Source organism: Misgurnus anguillicaudatus, chromosome 3, assembly GCF_027580225.2.
Source record: "Misgurnus anguillicaudatus chromosome 3, ASM2758022v2, whole genome shotgun sequence".
Lineage (NCBI taxonomy): Eukaryota > Metazoa > Chordata > Actinopteri > Cypriniformes > Cobitidae > Misgurnus > Misgurnus anguillicaudatus.
In genome coordinates this window covers 17160288-17179187 of record NC_073339.2, presented here as the reverse complement: position 1 = coordinate 17179187, position 18900 = coordinate 17160288, and the positions used below count along the sequence as shown (strand labels likewise).

General features: G+C 38.9%; 1 protein-coding gene across 3 annotated transcripts in view; it reads right to left on the bottom strand.

Annotated features, from left to right (window-relative positions):
- Positions 1-651: 651 nt before the first annotated feature.
- Positions 652-18900, bottom strand: part of rgs12b (regulator of G protein signaling 12b) — a 94738-nt gene continuing 76489 nt past the window's right edge. For 2 of the 3 annotated variants that reach the window (XM_073862453.1, XM_073862454.1), the window contains exons 6-18: positions 11189-11358; positions 10704-10793; positions 10338-10484; positions 9258-9437; positions 7948-8098; positions 7440-7534; positions 4518-4712; positions 4264-4337; positions 3962-4088; positions 3397-3493; positions 3225-3292; positions 2536-2632; positions 652-2270 (exon numbers count right to left, since the gene is read on the bottom strand). In XM_073862453.1, coding sequence (XP_073718554.1) covers positions 1693-2270; positions 2536-2632; positions 3225-3292; positions 3397-3493; positions 3962-4088; positions 4264-4337; positions 4518-4712; positions 7440-7534; positions 7948-8098; positions 9258-9437; positions 10338-10484; positions 10704-10793; positions 11189-11358 — 2069 coding nt within the window. In that variant the 3' untranslated portion in view covers positions 652-1692. The remainder of the gene's footprint in view (positions 2271-2535; positions 2633-3224; positions 3293-3396; positions 3494-3961; positions 4089-4263; positions 4338-4517; positions 4713-7439; positions 7535-7947; positions 8099-9257; positions 9438-10337; positions 10485-10703; positions 10794-11188; positions 11359-18900) is intronic. The other variant, XM_073862455.1, reaches the window with a different exon arrangement.

The window sequence follows — 18900 nt, the reverse complement described above, 5'->3', positions numbered from 1 at the left end:
TCCCCAAGTGAGCATGTGTGTGACACTGTGAAGCCCAGAAACACATTCTTTGTAAGTATGGAAATGCTTGGTTCCCTTGCATTTAATTTAATGTGCGTCATGCTTTACTGTTGCGCTAACAAACCTAAATGGTTACCAAAACCATTAGATACAAACATATACATAACATCTTACATGCTCAGGAAGATTCTTATCATATGGTTGCTCATAACAGTTTACCTAACAAACAACAATGCCTTCATAACTAAATAGTGTGAAAAATACATTGTGTAACTAGAAAATCTGCATTTGCATACTTTTAAAGAGTATGTTTCGAGCCTTAAAGGAATCGTATGTAAGAAATGTATATCCATGAATCATAAAATGGCCCTGATATGTCACTAGACATTAAGAAATCATTTTCATTTCAAATACTTATATCCCTGACAACAGTGGTCCGGCCATGATATTGTCATTTAAAAAGTGGAGTTGCAGCCCTCAACTGATGTTTATTTTGTCATGTTGTGTATTGGCCACCAGTTGTGTGATTGCAGTACCAGTTTTAGCCACAAGTTTTGTGATTGCAGTACCAGTTTTGGCCACAATCCTACATACTGTTCCTTTAAGGGTGGTAAGAATTGAAAACAGACAGAGGAAAGAGATACGAGGCAATAAGAGGAGGGGGTGAGAGGTCTCACCTCTAACATTTATTAATCTCTATTTACAAGTTTGCAGAAATATCAATCTAAGCAGACATATTGGTCGTCTACCCAAGACTGCTACAGAAAACTGAAAATGAAACAGAATGAAAGGCAATTCAACAATGCTGGCAACTGAACACAACAATAAACCACATGACTGTAAAACAAACTATATACACATTTAGTACTTTATCATTTAAAGGAAGATATACTGAAGTTTAAATTAATCCTTTCTGAGGATTATATTACACGATAACGTAACATATGATACCATAGCTTGTAATCTGCGAAAAGCTATACATTGTTGAATTGCATTTATACGATGGAAAAAGAAAACAAGTTCTGAGGTCTGAATTAAACATTGAAATATGAGGTCATAAGAAGTTATTTACGAGTTACGACTCTTTGTCAATACTTAGAAATATCTACTGGAGAGGTTCATGGAAGGCACACTACTGGTCACCACCAGAGGTACGACAAGACCTCTGTCGTACTAAACCTGATTGTGCTTGTTTATCTTTAATTTGTTTGCGTGTTTATATCATTAAACATTTGAACAGATAAATATCTTCATGCCACATCAAACACTCCGTCTGGTATATCATTTATAATTAGTGTCGAAGCAGAATTATCACATGTTTAGTTCAGTTAGTCTCGGTCTTGGCAGCCTGTTCGCACTGTCATGTGATCAGCCAGAGATATGCAGAAGAGTAAGTTTGCTTCGTTTCACTACTGACCTCAAATCAGCCCGACTGGCTATAATAATTCCTTTGTTTGTGTCAGGATAAACAGAAGTGGAAGTTAATGATTGTCAAATACTATTTAAAAATACTTTCAGGGAAGTAAAATGCAAAGTCTTTTTCAATAGTTCGTTAAAGTGCTTAAAGGGTAAGGTGGACGTTTTGAGAGGGGGATTGGCAGAGCTTACGATGAGGAGCACAGCAAATCCACAGCACTCAGAAATCACACAGAGAAATCCTTGGATGAGGATAACACATGCTTGTGTAGTTTGTCACACAGGAGAGGTACCTGATCGAGCCCAGCCGTCCTGGTAAGAGGCTTCCCCCGTGAGGTGCAGTCGGTCTGGGGAAGTAGGGAGGGGCATAGGGGAGTGAGGAAGGAGCGAGCTGTTAGGGCTTGTGATGTCGCCTTCGGCGACAAATGTCAGGTCCGCGCTGCTCTCTTCTTCCTCCAGCACCTGGCCCCCCCCTTCGCTCCTCCAGTCTGTTATCCCGGACGAGCCCCCTTTTTGCACGTGAGGGATCGGGGAGAGCGATGAACTAAACGGCGGTTGATTTCGAGTGGCAGTGTTTCCGAGGGCTCTATTAGGAGGCATTAGGGCTCGTCTAGGCGCTTTTGCGTCAACTGCTGAATCCAAGCTCTGCGATTGGTGGCTGGCACTTAGGGCAGAGCCGTTCTCCTTGGATCTGGGCCGGGTCTTGTAGGAGATGGGGGTTGAGTTGAGGTTGCTGATGTCTGCTTCCGTGTCAAGGCGCAGGAATTCAGGAAGGACAAGGTCAGATTTGTTCAGCAAACCCCGCTGGTCGTCAGCTCTGTTGCTCTGTGCTTTGGATATGAGCTCGAAGAACTCTGGTTGGACAATAAACACAATTATTTCAAACTTGCTTGTTTGTTGAAAAGCGAAGAACAACACACGTTTGACACATTATAGCAGGCATGAGATTTAAAGCTTTCGTGCAAGACAGAAATGCCATTTCAAAGGTTGCTTGTGTTAGCGTTAGCCACATCGGCCAGTGTTGCTAAAGAAGTTAGCAGAAGATGAAGCTGAGAACAACTTAACTAGGGTAAAGAACGAGAGATTATTCAAGAAAGTGAAAGGGGAGTAGGTTTTTACCTTCAGCTTCATCTATATTAAGCTTTTTCTGTTTTCGTTTTTCCACCTGGGCCCTGGTTTTCACAGACGAAGCCTTTGCTGCTGGTTTGTCCTCCCCCTGGGTAGCGACAATGAGAATGGGGCACATTAAGGGTGCGTAGATGCCTCTTCTACAAGGCTATCTTCTGGGACGCATGTCTATAACTACGCGGGGCAGTGGATGGGTCTCTATTCGCTACCACAATGAAGCTACTGGCCTTGCACACTCCTCATTCATACTACGGTCAAACCCTATACAGCACAGTTGACTCACTGCACAAAAACCACCACCAACACAGCATGCCACTACATCTACTCTCCACTTTTTCTCATCTTTCCATCATTTTGCTCAACATATCACACAGCTATGAGTAACTACTATAACGAAGAAATAGCCTCAACAAGGGAGAAACCCTTGCACCAAGTAGCTCTTGGCAGATAGCTATCCCCTTGTGGTGTGTTGAAGAAAAGTGGTAAGAGGCAGCTTTTTGTAATTCAAGGAAGTGGGTTAGATCATCACAGGCCCAGAAACTGCACAGATACACATTGCCTTCAGACCAGAAGTAAGAATAGGGGAACTAGCCATGCACAGAACCCCCATTCACAGGCCACGAATACAAAGACAGACAGAAAAGGGGAGGGAAGTTTACGATCTTGGATCGAGGTCTTACTGTGGCTGACTGGCTTCGTGTAGACAGAGGTGGACCGTGACTTTTAGAGGAGACCAGCTTTTGTTTATCTGTTTAGAGCAGGAAAGAGGTCATACCGTTTTAACAATGTTTAATCATTCTCAATTTTCGTTTCCCAATTTTGGGAATGATTTTGTATGTATGTGCAGCTAACCTTTTCCAGGAATTTGGTCGGCTGCTTCCAGAACCACCCTTAGTCCATCCAGATTAGATATTGGAAGCCCAAGATCCAGAGGCTCTTTCTCTCCACTCTGCCAATACAAAAACACCAATTTAACATCTTATATGACATTTAAAATCACATTTCGTGGTCTACAGTTTGATCCATCTTGCACTATAAACACTTTTCAAATCGATCGTCCAATTTATGATTTATGCTACAAAACCAGCTAAACGGGCAAGATGATGGAAACATTTTTCATGAGCGGCCGTAACCCGATTCCTAAGCCAAAGACACATTGTCAGCATGTTCTTGGTGCTCAATCACATTTAGGTGATACTTTAGCTAATAAATTCTATGCAACGCCCTAAAATAAGTGAAAAGATTTTTTTTTAAAGTCATCTGTCAGGAACATAAATATAAATCATGTGGGTTGGTAAGCACTGGGCACAAAACCTTTTCTGAAACAAAGCACAGCTCATATATCACGAAAGGACAAATCTATCAAATAATATGTTTATACGTTAAACTTTAACAAAACAATAACAAATGACTCACTTATTCTGGCCACCAGCTCTGCTAAGTTCAAGCCGTATTTGGCCACCACTGGCCTCAGCACTTCTGTAACCGGCTTAGTGGGTTTCGCCTTCAGCCCCACAGAACGATTTATGGGCACCAGATCCAAACTATGAGAGAGAGATAAAGATATATTTTTGTCATTTTTTACTCATAGTCACGTTGAATGATGTCTTTTTTTAACAGCTATGCTACCTATGTTCAAGACTTCAGTACCTATTCATATTGCGCAGAACAAAAACGAACCAGAAGATAAACAAATGGAGAGATAAAAGATGTGTGTACCGGAATAGCGTACGTTTCTCCAGCCGCAGGTCTCTGGAGCACAGGGTCATGCAGTCCTGATCCAATACTAAAGGCTTTACACAAGGACATAACACAATTCAAAATTCAGTATTATTGGCACATACAAAGTTATATACTGTATACATATATAACGCATAGTAAAATGTTATTAGACATGCTATTATACACTGCAGTATAAAATGTGAACAGCCCTGTACAATAGTGACCAGAAGTCCATTTGATATGCATGTTACCTTTTCTCCACCAACTAAGAAGAGATCTACAGCAGCCAGATTGATGTTGAGTTTCTCGCATAATCCTAACAGTATCTCTCTGATGGAGACACCGGGCCGAATGGGCACCGAGCAGCACGAGCCGTCTGGAAGGTTAATATTACAGTGACGCGTTGAACGCTCGGACAACAACACGGAATTACGCTGCACCTCACCCTGTGAGCAATGACCGGTAAAAAAAAGAGACAAAAACTAATTCAGAAAAAGATGTTTTCAGTACAATATGTGAAAATTCATCAGTATCTTAAATCATCCAATAATGCCATACATCATCCATCTTATTACATGGCGATTTATCAAATTAGCCAATGAAATACTAATCTGAATTGAAATCGTTTCATTATGCAAAATGATACCAGAGACATGACTCTAGCACAAGGAATTATCTCTCAGAGACAGTGGTTAAACATATGTTGGCCATTGCGCAAAAAAAATCTGACTGTGACTGACCAATCAGAATTATGTATTACAGAGAGCTGTGTAGTAAGTAAGAGAGAATGTATAGGCAGCCTGTTGTTATCACAGAAATAAGGGAACAACCAGCTGCCTGTACATTATCCCACTTATTTACCTCATAAGTAAGGTAAAAAAACATTAAATATTGATTTGATAATTTTTAAAGACAGCAGATCTTCCGCGAGGAAAACACGTTTACTTTTCAATTTTAAGATAAGACAGTCAAATGGCACGAACACACTATTTGGTTTAATCATTTGTAAATATAATGTTATTAAAAGACATATTTATATACATTTTTTGTGTAATGTTAAACTGTACCTTTAAAAATGATTTGCCGCGTCTGGGTTACCATGTGTTATTAGTTTTGAGCGGTTGTTATCTGGGAACAAAAAAGCTGCAAAGGTTGCAACTGGCCAATCAGAATTAAGAATTCAGACAAGCTAGGAATAAATGCTATTATTACAGAGCGCTCTTGAATAAGGGGCTTATTTTGCGATAACAAACCTCCCTTCACATAGCGGTGATCACTGTCTCTCATCGTCTTTAGGAAACCAAACCATTTTTGTTATTTTCGATTAGGTATTTTTTCCAGAGTTTAGTTTAGCAACAAGCCAGACCATTAAACAAACAGAGACCGGAAGTTATGTTCTTTCCGGACGTGTAACCCCGACATGGTGCATGTCTACGATGAAACTGAAAATATTTCCAGATAACAACCATCTGAATCTAACACTAACTAACACAGCCTCATATATATATATATATATATATATATTAGGGCTGTCAATAGATTAAAATATTTAATCGCATGATTTCATGAGTTAACTCGTGATTAATCATGAGTTAACTCGCGATTAATCGAAAATTTTTATCTGTTCTAAATTTACCTAAATGTAACACTTTTCAAGTTTTTAATGCTCTAATCAGCATGAATTTGGATAATATATATGCTATATGCAAATGTATGTATACAACAGCCTGTTTACATTTTCAACAGAACCATCAGCCATAGTTTTATAAATGTTTTTGCCTTTAGAAGACCTTGTTCTTTCTCCATTTCTGTTTGCTACTGCATCATTTGTGACCTGTGCTGGCAAATTGAGTTGGGATGAGCAAATTTTCAAAAAAATGTCATTTATATTTTAACATTCTCTATTAAAAAACTTCAAAACGATTGGAACAATTGTTGGAATCTGACAAAGCATGACAGAACTATACCTGTTAACGCAGAGCAAAAACAATATCAATATATGTTACATATATGTTTTTCTTTTATTGTTTAATTTTGACATTGAGACAGACCACTTTAAGATACTGTAGGATAATGCAAGGGTTTAATATAATGACACAACAGATACTTTTCCATAACAGTTAACCAAACATTCACTTCAGATATAACAGATTATAGGTCATACCTGCGTGAATTCTTGTCAAAACAGATATTTTTAAACCTGTAATTTTGTGTTAGATGTCTATATATACAGGGTCACGCACTCGCGCGTTTGTGTGCATGCGCTTCAGACGTCTGCGTCAGACATCGCTTTTGAGTCTTGTCACTCTTAATAACTCTTTTAACATCAATCAGATCCCGAACTTTCTCTCTTAATAATTATTTTAACATCAAGAAAGTCCTGCAGTCTATTTTCTATAATTTCTGAATGCTTTAAAAACGAAACTAAAAGTGAAAGACGACGCATCTTTGCTTTATATGGATTTGGGACGGTACACCTCACAAAATAGTGCAGATAAAGAAAACTGCACGTGCAGAAAAAGTGCATTTTAGATGTTTAATGACCATTTAGAGCATTGGATTCGCTAGACGAGAGCTTAATGTTCTTATTTTTATGAAAAGCTCCGACTCATCTAGACAGCGCCGGTCACTTGCTGCGTCTCAATTCATCCAGCTGTGGGTCAAACAGAAATTGCGTGTTGCGTTAATCACGCGTTAATAAAATTAGTGCCGTTAAAATGAATTTGCGTTAACGCGTTTATTTTGACAGCCCTAATATATATTTACTCATGTGGCAAGTAGCCGTGTAAAAAGGGGTAACTTATAGCCAGCTGGTTGTTAGAGCAAATAAATCCCTTCAAGTCCTGATCACCCTGTCGCCATTTATTCTACGAAACCAACTGGCTGGCTGTACGTTATCCCTAACTACACTGACAAAAATTATTCATTCAATTTACTCAATTTTTTTTAAGGTAAGTGATCGTAATCAATTTATTTAAGCTACATTTAAACAAAAGTTTTTTGTTTTGTTTTAATATTTTTTTTTAAATGTAGCTTAAAGAAGTTGATTGCAACCACTCACTCAAAAAAATTGAGTAAATTGAATGAATCATTTTTTTCAGTCTACTGCTGAAGGTACAAGAATCAAAGTGACATCAGCTTGAGTGATTCAAAGCCAGACGCTATTAACCCACCTCGTTTTTTCCAGAACCAGAAGTGGCGAGTTCCAAACTCGCACCGGACGACAAAGAGCCTTGTGATTCCCTTCGGCCGTTACTACCTGTGTAGCCTATGATGGAAAAATAAAAGAGACAAACTGAAAACCTCAAATAAAACAGAAAATGCAGTGATATTAATGATATTACGCAGCAGCCGAAAATAGTCCCCTTAGTAACTTTCAATGGAACTACAGAAGTGTTAAGTTTTAAGTAGGAAAAATATTGTAACTCTTTGGTTATTTTTTTAGGAGCGATACTAATGTTCTAATCAGATTCAATGGATTGTGCTAAGCTATGCTAAAAGTGCTAGCGCCAGACCCGGAGATCAGCTGAATGGATTCCAAAACGGTAAGAATCAAATGTTTAACTCTAGGGGAGCTGGAAAATTAGCATATTTTCAAACAAAGTGGAGTGTCCCTTTAATGGTGTAAAGTAGATAAATAGCACAAAAGAAATATATAACAGAGTCATCTCATCCACTCACTGTAGTCTCCGAGGTCCCTCTTCTTAGCTCCTTTCCCAAAACTTCTATTTCTGGACCAGGAAAAGAAAATGCTTTTCTTTTTATCACCCTGTTCATCTTTGCTGTCTTCATGCAGCAATTTGCCCGGTTTGCCCTTCTTGTCATCCTGCACCTATAAAGACAGTAAATATTTTTTCCATTCTAAAAAACAAAGCAGACATTACTAAAAGATATGTCTTCAATTACATACAGGCTGCATCTAGTGTCAGTGCAAAGACTGTTTCATTACAGAATGAAATGTACTGTATTGATACACAGATTTAGTAATAAGATTAAAAACATAGCCAGTCAGACTTTCTGTGTTGAATTAAATCAGACTCCAGGCACTGCGGGATGTTGACTGATCTGATAGTCTCGTCTTCTGTCTTTACTTTTCTTTGAAAGCGTCTGCACTAACTGTACTAACACTTGACTATGTAAACAAATGCATAGCGCTGACAATGCCCTGAAGCTCACACCTCTATAACAACAATGTAATTGTATTGAAGTACCTACTGGTGTGAATGCATTGCCATATAATGAAACAATACACACATATTATGCCTTTGAAGCACTTAAAATTATTAAAGGGGACATATCATGAAAAACAAACTTTTTTCATGTTTAAGTGATATAATTGGATTCACAGTGCTTCTATCAAGCTAGAAAATGTGAAAAAGATCAACCCATTAACTTAGTTTTGGTAAACCATTCTCTGCAAGCATGTGGAAAAAATAGCTCATTGAAATTTGGCTCCCCTTGTGATGTCAGAAGGGGATAATACTCTTATTCTGCACTAACATGGCACTGCAACTTAGTTCAGAAATCAGCTCATTTGCATTTAATAGGACAAAGTGGCAATTTTAACATGTTATAATAAATTATCTATATGGTATTTTGAGCTAAAACATACATACTGTGGGGACACCAAAGATTTATTTTACATCTTAAAAAAGTCTTGTGAAATGTCCCCATTTACTATCTGCAACATTTATAATAACTAATTAATATTTATTACAGTATGCATACTCAAAAAAGATCAATACTTACTAAATCATGTTAAAGGTCAAGAATCAATGATTCATATTTTCATAGGTATTCACATAATAATGAATGCTATTAGTAGTGTTTACAAACCCTCCACTGGGAGATAATTGGACTAAGGGGTGTCTTCTATTGATGTGTTTCAAAGCTTGTTTGATTTTGAGATTATGAGATTTAAAAGGAAGCCACAGATCCTTATCTTTCTAATGAAGTGCTTATGATAACACCACAGTGTGTTCGCTTGTTACCTTTTTCGGTGTAGAGAGGTTGGATCGGTCAGAGCTCGTGCTGTGTTTGGACGTTGGGCTGCTGGGGACGTGATAGGGATCCGGAAGGGGGCGACCTTCCACCTCCGCCAGCATACATTCCTGATACAGGTAGGACTTTAGGAAGCGTGTGTAACTATCAAATTTCATCAGGTTGAAGATCTAAGTGAGAGAAGAGGATAAGTGAGTAAAATCAGGGAAACCCTCATGCGTTCAGAATTTCCATGCTGGTTCAAAGTGGTTTGTGGTGACCTTGTACTGTATTAACAGTGGAATCAAGATCATCATTAGAAATGATATGTAACAATACTAAAAATATATAAGAGAAGGTTTGATTGCCCGAAATATGTTTGATGGCTCAAAGTGGGGAACCACAAATTCGTAACACAGCATCTGACGCTGTGAAATGTGACCGTTTTTATATTTCGGAGAATTTGCTAACAACTGAGATCTTGGATAAGGGCTTGACAGCCAGACAGGAGCCTTTAAATGCTGCCATTTGTTTTTTGCCTGGAAGAAAACATTCTTAGTGCTTTTCCATCTATTGCCGCATACACAAAGGCTGCCCTCAGGTTTCCTCACGGTTATCATGTGGCTGCTGGAGTCTTCGGGTGGCTCTGTTTACGATCCCATGACATGAAGTGCAGTGCTTTAAACAACTTTAACAACAACTTTATGACGATAAATCCTTAAGGACATGCATGCGAGGTGTTACACAAGAATCTAAAAATAGCAAATGCTGGGCAGTCACAACAAGCCATTTGGGATCTCCAATTTTTAAGTTTATTTAGTCATAAAATAAGACAATAAGGGAGACATCATGAGTAGAATTATTTAACATGAATAGGTCTGAGAATGTAATAAAACAAGATAGGGCAAGGCATGTGGATTTTCCAAAAACTTTAGGATGGGCCTGACGCCTACACGTTCTTTTGTAATTTGGTGCATTGGAAATTTTGCAAGCTTTGTTAATACTTTTTTTTAGAGTTTATTTAGAGTTTTTCGCCCCTAGGGTTTTACTCGACAGCTTCTCATCCTAATTTATGCAATGTTCTCCCTCACCTGTAGCTGTTGCTCTTTAAACATGTCTGGCCTTGGAGCGTTGAGGATGTCATCAGCCAGTTGAGCCTGACTATCGATGTTGACGGGTGTGGTGGCCTTACTCGACAGAAAGCTGTTGTAGATATCCCTGGCCCTCTGGGATAGCTGGGGGAGAAAATTTATGACAGATGGTGAATAAAATTCATTTTATATTGTCTACATAAATTGTGTGTTCGGTACTCTACGCTGACTGCTGTGAACAAGAACAGAAAGAACAGCTCTCAAAAAAGATATGCAAAATGTATTTGTGATCACATTATGCAAAACAATAAAGTTTCTCTTTATAATCAAATCAAATGATGATTCGGCATTTGAACTGCATAGCTGTTTTTTGTCGGTTTCAGGCACATGGCTGAAATATTCGCACGCTTGCCAAAACAAAATGTTCTCCTCGCTGAACTCCTTTTTTAGAAACTCCTGCAAGGTGGAAAAAACAAAATTTATTTAGTCTACAATATGCAGTAAAATCCCTGGTCTTTAACACTTGTTACACACCAGTAATACATTTAAGGTACTACATTAAATTGCATTACTCAATACTAATTAAATAAAACAACTTTGCTCTAGAGCAATTCTCCCAAACACTTCCTGCTGTTTTTCGGAAACCTGGAATTCTGTAAACACTCCCTTGCTCAGACTGTTGTCACAACTACTTCATATGCTATTTAAAATATGTTTTTTAAATTTTCAGTTAAAAGTATAGGGAGCTTGACTTGACATCTAAGCTTATATTGATGATGAGTTCTGTAACATTAAGTGGACTCGGAGTTGAGTAAATGAGTAAATGAATGATGTGGTCTAATCCAACATACCGAGAAATATCGCACACCGACAGGGTCCTGCAGCAGGCGCTCGAAACAGACGGCCCACGATGCAACCCGGCGTTCGCTGTGGCGTCTATGGCACTGTATGCTGGGTAGACTGGCATTGCTGTTCAGACTATTATCACTACCACAGCCCTTCAGGTCCACACTGTTCAGCTCTACGGCACAAACAATCAGATGACAACATTATTAGATGGGTAGGTACAGTGTAAAAAAATGGTGGTTCAACTTAAAAAAGTATGCTAACCAGTTGCCTTAAAGGTGCAGTGTGTAATTTTTAGAAGGATCTCTTGACAGAAATGCAAAATAATATACAAAACTATATTATCAGGGGTGTATAAAGAGCATTTGTATTTATAATGAACCGTTATGTTTTTTATTAATCAGACCTATTAATCAGACTTTTTTATCTACATACACAGAGGGTCCCCTTACGTGGAGGTCACCATTTTGTTTCTACAGAAGCCCTTAATGGACAAACTTCTTTATTAAGTTGTCTCCAACGATGACATGTTTTTCCGGTGTTGGCTATCGTAACTTCTCTATGCATTTCAAAAGCAAGGGGTGAGCAGTGGACTGAGCCATTGGTTGCAATTTGCAACCTCACCACTAGATGCTGCTATAATTTACACACTGCACCTTTAAAATGGATAGGTAAGATAGATAGATATAGAGACAGATAGACAGACAGATAGATAGATAGATAGATAGATAGATAGATAGATAGATAGATAGATAGATAGATAGATAGATAGATAGATAGATAGATAGATAGATAGATGGATATAGAGACAGACAGACAGATAGATAGATGGATATAGGGATAGATGGATATAGAGACAGACAGACCGGTAGATGGATATAGAGACAGACAAACAGACAGACACAGATAGATAGAGGGATATAGAGATAGATGGATATAGGAATAGATGGTAATAGAGAGCAATGGACAGATAGACAGACAGACAGATAGACAGAAAGATAGACAGACAGATAGATGGATATAGAGACAGATAGACAGACAGGCAGACAGACAGATAGATGGATATAGAGAAAGAAAGACCGACAGATAGACAGATAGATAGATGGATATAGAGATAGATGGATATAGGGATAGATGGAAATAGAGAGCAATAGACAGACAGACAGACAGACAGATAGATAGATAGATAGATAGATAGATAGATAGATAGATAGATAGATAGACAGACAGATAGATGGATATAGGGATAGATGGATATAGAGACAGACAGACAGATAGATGGATAAAGAGACAGATAGACAGACAGGCAGACAGATAGATAGATGGATAGAGAGACAGAAAGACAGATAGATGGATGGATATAGAGACAGACAGAAAGACATTCAGACAGACAGATAGATAGAAGGATATATGGATAGATGAATATAGAGACAGACAGACAGACAGACAGACAGACAGACAGACAGACAGACAGACAGATGGATGGATATAGCGACCGACAGACAGACAGACAGACACAGATAGATAGATAGATGGATATAGAGATAGATGGATATAGAGACAGACAAACAGACAGACACAGATAGATAGAGGGATATAGAGATAGATAGATATAGGAATAGATGGAAATAGAGAGCAATGGACAGATAGACAGACAGACAGATAGACAGAAAGATAGACAGACAGATAGATGGATATAGAGACAGATAGACAGACAGGCAGACAGACAGATAGATGGATGGATATAGAGACAGACAGACAGATAGATAGATGGATATAGGGATAGATGGATATAGAGACAGACAGACAGGTAGATGGATATAGAGACAGACAAACAGACAGACACAGATAGATAGATGGATATAGAGATAGATGGATATAGGAATAGATGGAAATAGAGAGCAATGGACAGATAGACAGACAGACAGATAGACAGAAAGATAGACAGACAGATAGATGGATATAGAGACAGATAGACAGACAGACACAGATAGATAGATAGATGGATATAGAGATAGATGGATATAGGAATAGATGGAAATAGAGAGCAATGGACAGATAGACAGACAGACAGATAGACAGAAAGATAGACAGACAGATAGATGGATATAGAGACAGATAGACAGACAGGCAGACAGACAGATAGATGGATATAGAGAAAGAAAGACCGACAGATAGACAGATAGATAGATGGATATAGAGATAGATGGATATAGGGATAGATGGAAATAGAGAGCAATAGACAGACAGACAGACAGACAGATAGATAGACAGACAGATAGATGGATATAGGGATAGATGGATATAGAGACAGACAGACAGATAGATGGATAAAGAGACAGATAGACAGACAGGCAGACAGATAGATAGATGGATAGAGAGACAGAAAGACAGATAGATGGATGGATATAGAGACAGACAGAAAGACAGGCAGACAGACAGATAGATAGAAGGATATAAGGATAGATGAATATAGAGACAGACAGACAGACAGACAGACAGACAGACAGACAGACAGACAGACAGACAGATGGATGGATATAGCGACAGACAGACAGACACAGATAGATAGATAGATGGATATAGAGATAGATGGATATAGAGACAGACAAACAGACAGACACAGATAGATAGAGGGATATAGAGATAGATGGATATAGGAATAGATGGAAATAGAGAGCAATGGACAGATAGACAGACAGACAGATAGACAGAAAGATAGACAGACAGATAGATGGATATAGAGACAGATAGACAGACAGGCAGACAGACAGATAGATGGATGGATATAGAGACAGACAGACAGATAGATAGATGGATATAGGGATAGATGGATATAGAGACAGACAGACAGGTAGATGGATATAGAGACAGACAAACAGACAGACACAGATAGATAGATGGATATAGAGATAGATGGATATAGGAATAGATGGAAATAGAGAGCAATGGACAGATAGACAGACAGACAGATAGACAGAAAGATAGACAGACAGATAGATGGATATAGAGACAGATAGACAGACAGGCAGACAGACAGATAGATGGATATAGAGAAAGAAAGACCGACAGATAGACAGATAGATAGATGGATATAGAGATAGATGGATATAGGGATAGATGGAAATAGAGAGCAATAGACAGACAGACAGACAGACAGATAGATAGACAGACAGATAGATGGATATAGGGATAGATGGATATAGAGACAGACAGACAGATAGATGGATAAAGAGACAGATAGACAGACAGGCAGACAGATAGATAGATGGATAGAGAGACAGAAAGACAGATAGATGGATGGATATAGAGACAGACAGAAAGACAGGCAGACAGACAGATAGATAGAAGGATATAAGGATAGATGAATATAGAGACAGACAGACAGACATACAGACAGACAGACAGACAGACAGACAGACAGACAGACAGATGGATGGATATAGCGACAGACAGACAGACACAGATAGATAGATAGATGGATATAGAGATAGATGGATATAGAGACAGACAAACAGACAGACAGACAGATAAATGGATATAGAGACAGACAGACGGATAGATGGATATAGGGATAGATGGAAACAGACAGACAAACAGACAGAAAGATAGACAGACAGATAGATAGATGGATATAGAGATAGATGGATAAAGGGATAGATGGATATAAAGACAAACAGACAGACAGACATACAGACAGATGGATATAGAGACAGCTAGACAGACAGATGGATATAGATAGAGAGAGAAAGACAGACAGACGGATAGACGGACAGACAGACAGACAGACAGATGAATATAGAGACAGACAGACAGACAGACAGACAGACAGATAGATGAATATAGTGACAGACAGACAGACAGATATACAGACAGACAGACATAGGGATAGATGGATTGATAGACAGACAGAACAGATAGATAGATAGATATATAGATATACAGACAGACAGACGGATAGACAGACAGACAGACAGACATAGGGATAGATGGATTGATAGACAGACAGAACAGATAGAAAGACAGACAGACAGATAGATATAGGGATAGATGGATTGAAAGACAGACAGAACAGATAGATAAATATACAGAAAGACAGACAGACAGAGAGATATATGGATAGATGGATTGATAGACAGACAAAACAGACAGACAGATGGATAGACAGACAGACAGACAGACAGACAGACATAGGGATAGATGGATTGATAGACAGACAGAACAGATAGATAGACAGACAGACAAATAGATATAGGGATAGATGGATTAATAGACAGACAGAACAGATAGATAGATATACAGACAGACATACAGACAGACAGACGGATAGACAGACAGACATACAGACATAGGGATAGATGGATTGATAGACAGACAGAACAGATAGATAGACAGACAGACAGATAGATATAGGGATAGATGGATATTTAGACAGACAGAACAGATAGATAGATATACAGAAAGACAGACAGACAGAGAGATATAGGGATAGATGGATTGATAGACAGACAGAACAGACAGACAGACAGACAGACAGACGAACATACATACAGACAGACAGACAGACAGACAGATATAGGGATAGATAGATAGATAGATAGATAGATAGATAGATAGATAGATAGATAGATAGATAGATAGATAGATAGATAGATAGATAGATAGATAGATAGATAGATAGATAGATAATAAACAAAATTCTGTAATATTTATTATAAAGTTGTGTAATATTAATATTAAGTTAATGATGTAATTTCGCTTCTTGTTTAAAAATCTAAGGGATTTCACTAGAAAATGAAATTGAGAAAAATACTTGCGACTCAGCCCAAAAAAAACCCTTCAAAACATAGCTTCATTGCAAAGCCCAAGCATGCGAATAGCAAGACTTCAACAATGGATTCTTCATCTGCACAAAGCTTGTCAACTGTAGCCCAGCTATATAATCTATTAAAAGCACCCTGGAGAAAACCAGAATTCAGCTGTCTGTGGATTGACCTTCTCTGTAAAAGCCTTAAACACACGGAGACACAGCAGAAGGTGGATCACCGTCCCCACAGCCTCTTACCTGGGTAGAGCTGATACGACCCTGTGTGATGCCACTTCACCAGGTATTTCATGCCAACTGGACGCCAGGCTTTGACATCCATCACCACACCATTACACACAGCCATTGAGCAGATGGCAAAGAGCCATCAAACTCACTATAATCTTCACACACGCCAAAGAAACTCCATACATACTGTACATGCGTCCAAAAACGGGGAACTAACTAAACAACACGGGCGCAGCGGCGAAACCGCATGCATGTATACAGGTAAACAGATACAGTGGCCTGCGCACAAAGCTCTGAACAGACAGGTGATAAATAATTGACAAAGGAGAGGGGAGGGAAACTTAGAAGGTAGAGGCAACAGGAACCTGCAATATTAATGCTATAGCACGATAGAGCTCAAACTGAGGACAAACACACAAACAGATGGGATACTTTGATAGACAAATCAAGAAATATCACAATTGCAACTACGTTTCCTTGAGCATCATCAAGACTTCAGCCGAATTGAAGGCACTCTGACAGTAGCACAACTGTGAGTGCTATATTGCTTAACAGTCCCACAAATAAGGCATTAATATTAAATAACGTCCAAATTAGGCCAAAGCAGGATAAAAAATGCCTGGGATGCTGCAAGTAAAGTGATAACAAAGTAAAGAAATCTACATATATTGTACTAAATGCATAAATCTAGTCCTGTTATATCAAATATCACCAATCTTGGAAAATTGCTCAACCAATTCAATTTAAAGAGATAGTTCAGCAAAAAAAATAAAAATAACCATGATTTTCTCACCCTTAGGCCATCTGAAATGTAGCCTGGGTGCCAGCCGATCTTAGCCCCGCCCACCACATTTTGAGGACGGGAAGATAGGTCTGGGGTTTCTCCGTTGAGGAGCTACTATGCGGGTCCCATAGCTGGTCGACCAATCAAATTGTTAGGGCGGGCTTTATACGATGATGGACAGATGATAACCGTAATGGTAACTGAAACAGTAACGTAACCACCCCCGTCACCAAAGAGCGTGTGTGTTGAATCTGTTTACAACGAAACCCCTGCCACTGTAGAATTCAAATGTGTGGATTCTGATATTGAGTCTGTTCTAAAAGATATCGACAGAGCATTGATTTTAAAAGATGAACAGAGAAACGCGATCAATGCATTTGTTGATCGGAAAGATGTTTTTGCCGTCCTTCTTACGGGATTCGGCAAAAGTTGGTCGCACTTACGGCAGAAGCAACTGAAATGGTTATCACGGCGATGCAACTCGTGTGCATGAAGAGATGGATATAATTAGCGGTCGTTGCCAGCTTCTTTTCGGAACCCCGGAATCGTGGCTGCTGAATAAGTGAAGGGACATGCTAGGCTCCGATATTTTTCAAGCAAACGTAGTGGGTATCGTCGTGGATGAAGTTCACCTAATGTACAAATGGTAAGAGATAGTCTGACTGTATGAATAAGTAAATACTTAATGTTGTGATATAAATGAAATGTTGTAAACATACTGTAGTAGGATGTTACATAACATAGATGTTAGTGTCATTGTAGCGAAATAACTAGTTTGGTCAGGCTGCAAAAGACGTCATTTCAACATACGTCACACACTCCGTTGCTCTGATTGGTCATAGGTCTATCCAATTGAGTGCAGAGGCATTTTTCGGTTGAGACACGCCTCATAATCATAGCCCAATGGAGCGGTATCACACTCAAATTCTGACTAGAATTGAGTATGACAACGTCAGGCTATCTGAAACGTATATGACGTCATCTTTCAGATGAACACAGCGGGGTTATATTAGAAAATGTCCGGGCTCTTCCAAGCTTTATAATGGTATTAAGTGGTGCTACTGATTTTGAATCCTAAAAAAGTGCATCCTTCCACACAACTCCAGTGGGTTAATAAAGGCCTTCTTAGGGTAATCGATGCGATTTTGTAATAAAAATATCCATATTTAAAACTATAATAACTAGGGCTGTGCCTAAAACCTTCGGAGGCAGCATTCCAAGGCAGAAGGCATTAAGGCACGTCCGAATCCAATGTTTGCTTTACTTCCTGACTCCTGAGATACCTTTATCTTCTTGTCCAACAATTCCATGTTTGTGTGTGCGTGGGGAATGGGATTGTTCAAGTCTGGTCGAGTTCGAAAAAATAAAATGGTGGCCAATAAAGTGGCTTGATCACAAATTTAGTGTAAATAAAGTTATATTTGTTGACTTTTACACCTTTTGATTGAATTTCTAGCGAGAAATGTTTTTTTTCAGTTTTTAAATATGGGATTAGTTATCTCGAAGGTGCTCTCTGTTTATATTTCCAACAGAATTCCATTACGCTTTCTATGAAGGCTGTCCGAATGTTTTTCTCTGTGCGGCCTTCATGCCTTCAAAGTCATTGCCTCATGAGTCAGCTAGGCAACTAGTCAGCAGCCTAAAGTATTGTTTATACTCGATGGGTCCGCACGGGCGCAATGTTGCACGCAGCAAAAATGACGTTAACGCAGAGTGGGCACTCGTGCGCAGACCCCATTTCACGTGGAGGTGTGCACGGCAATTTTTGTAACCGCACTTGCGGCTTGGCATCCGAAAATGACCAAACTCAAGCCGATTCTGTCAGAGCAGGCAAGCCTGGGACGTATCTCTTTGATTAATCCATGCAAAACAATGCATAT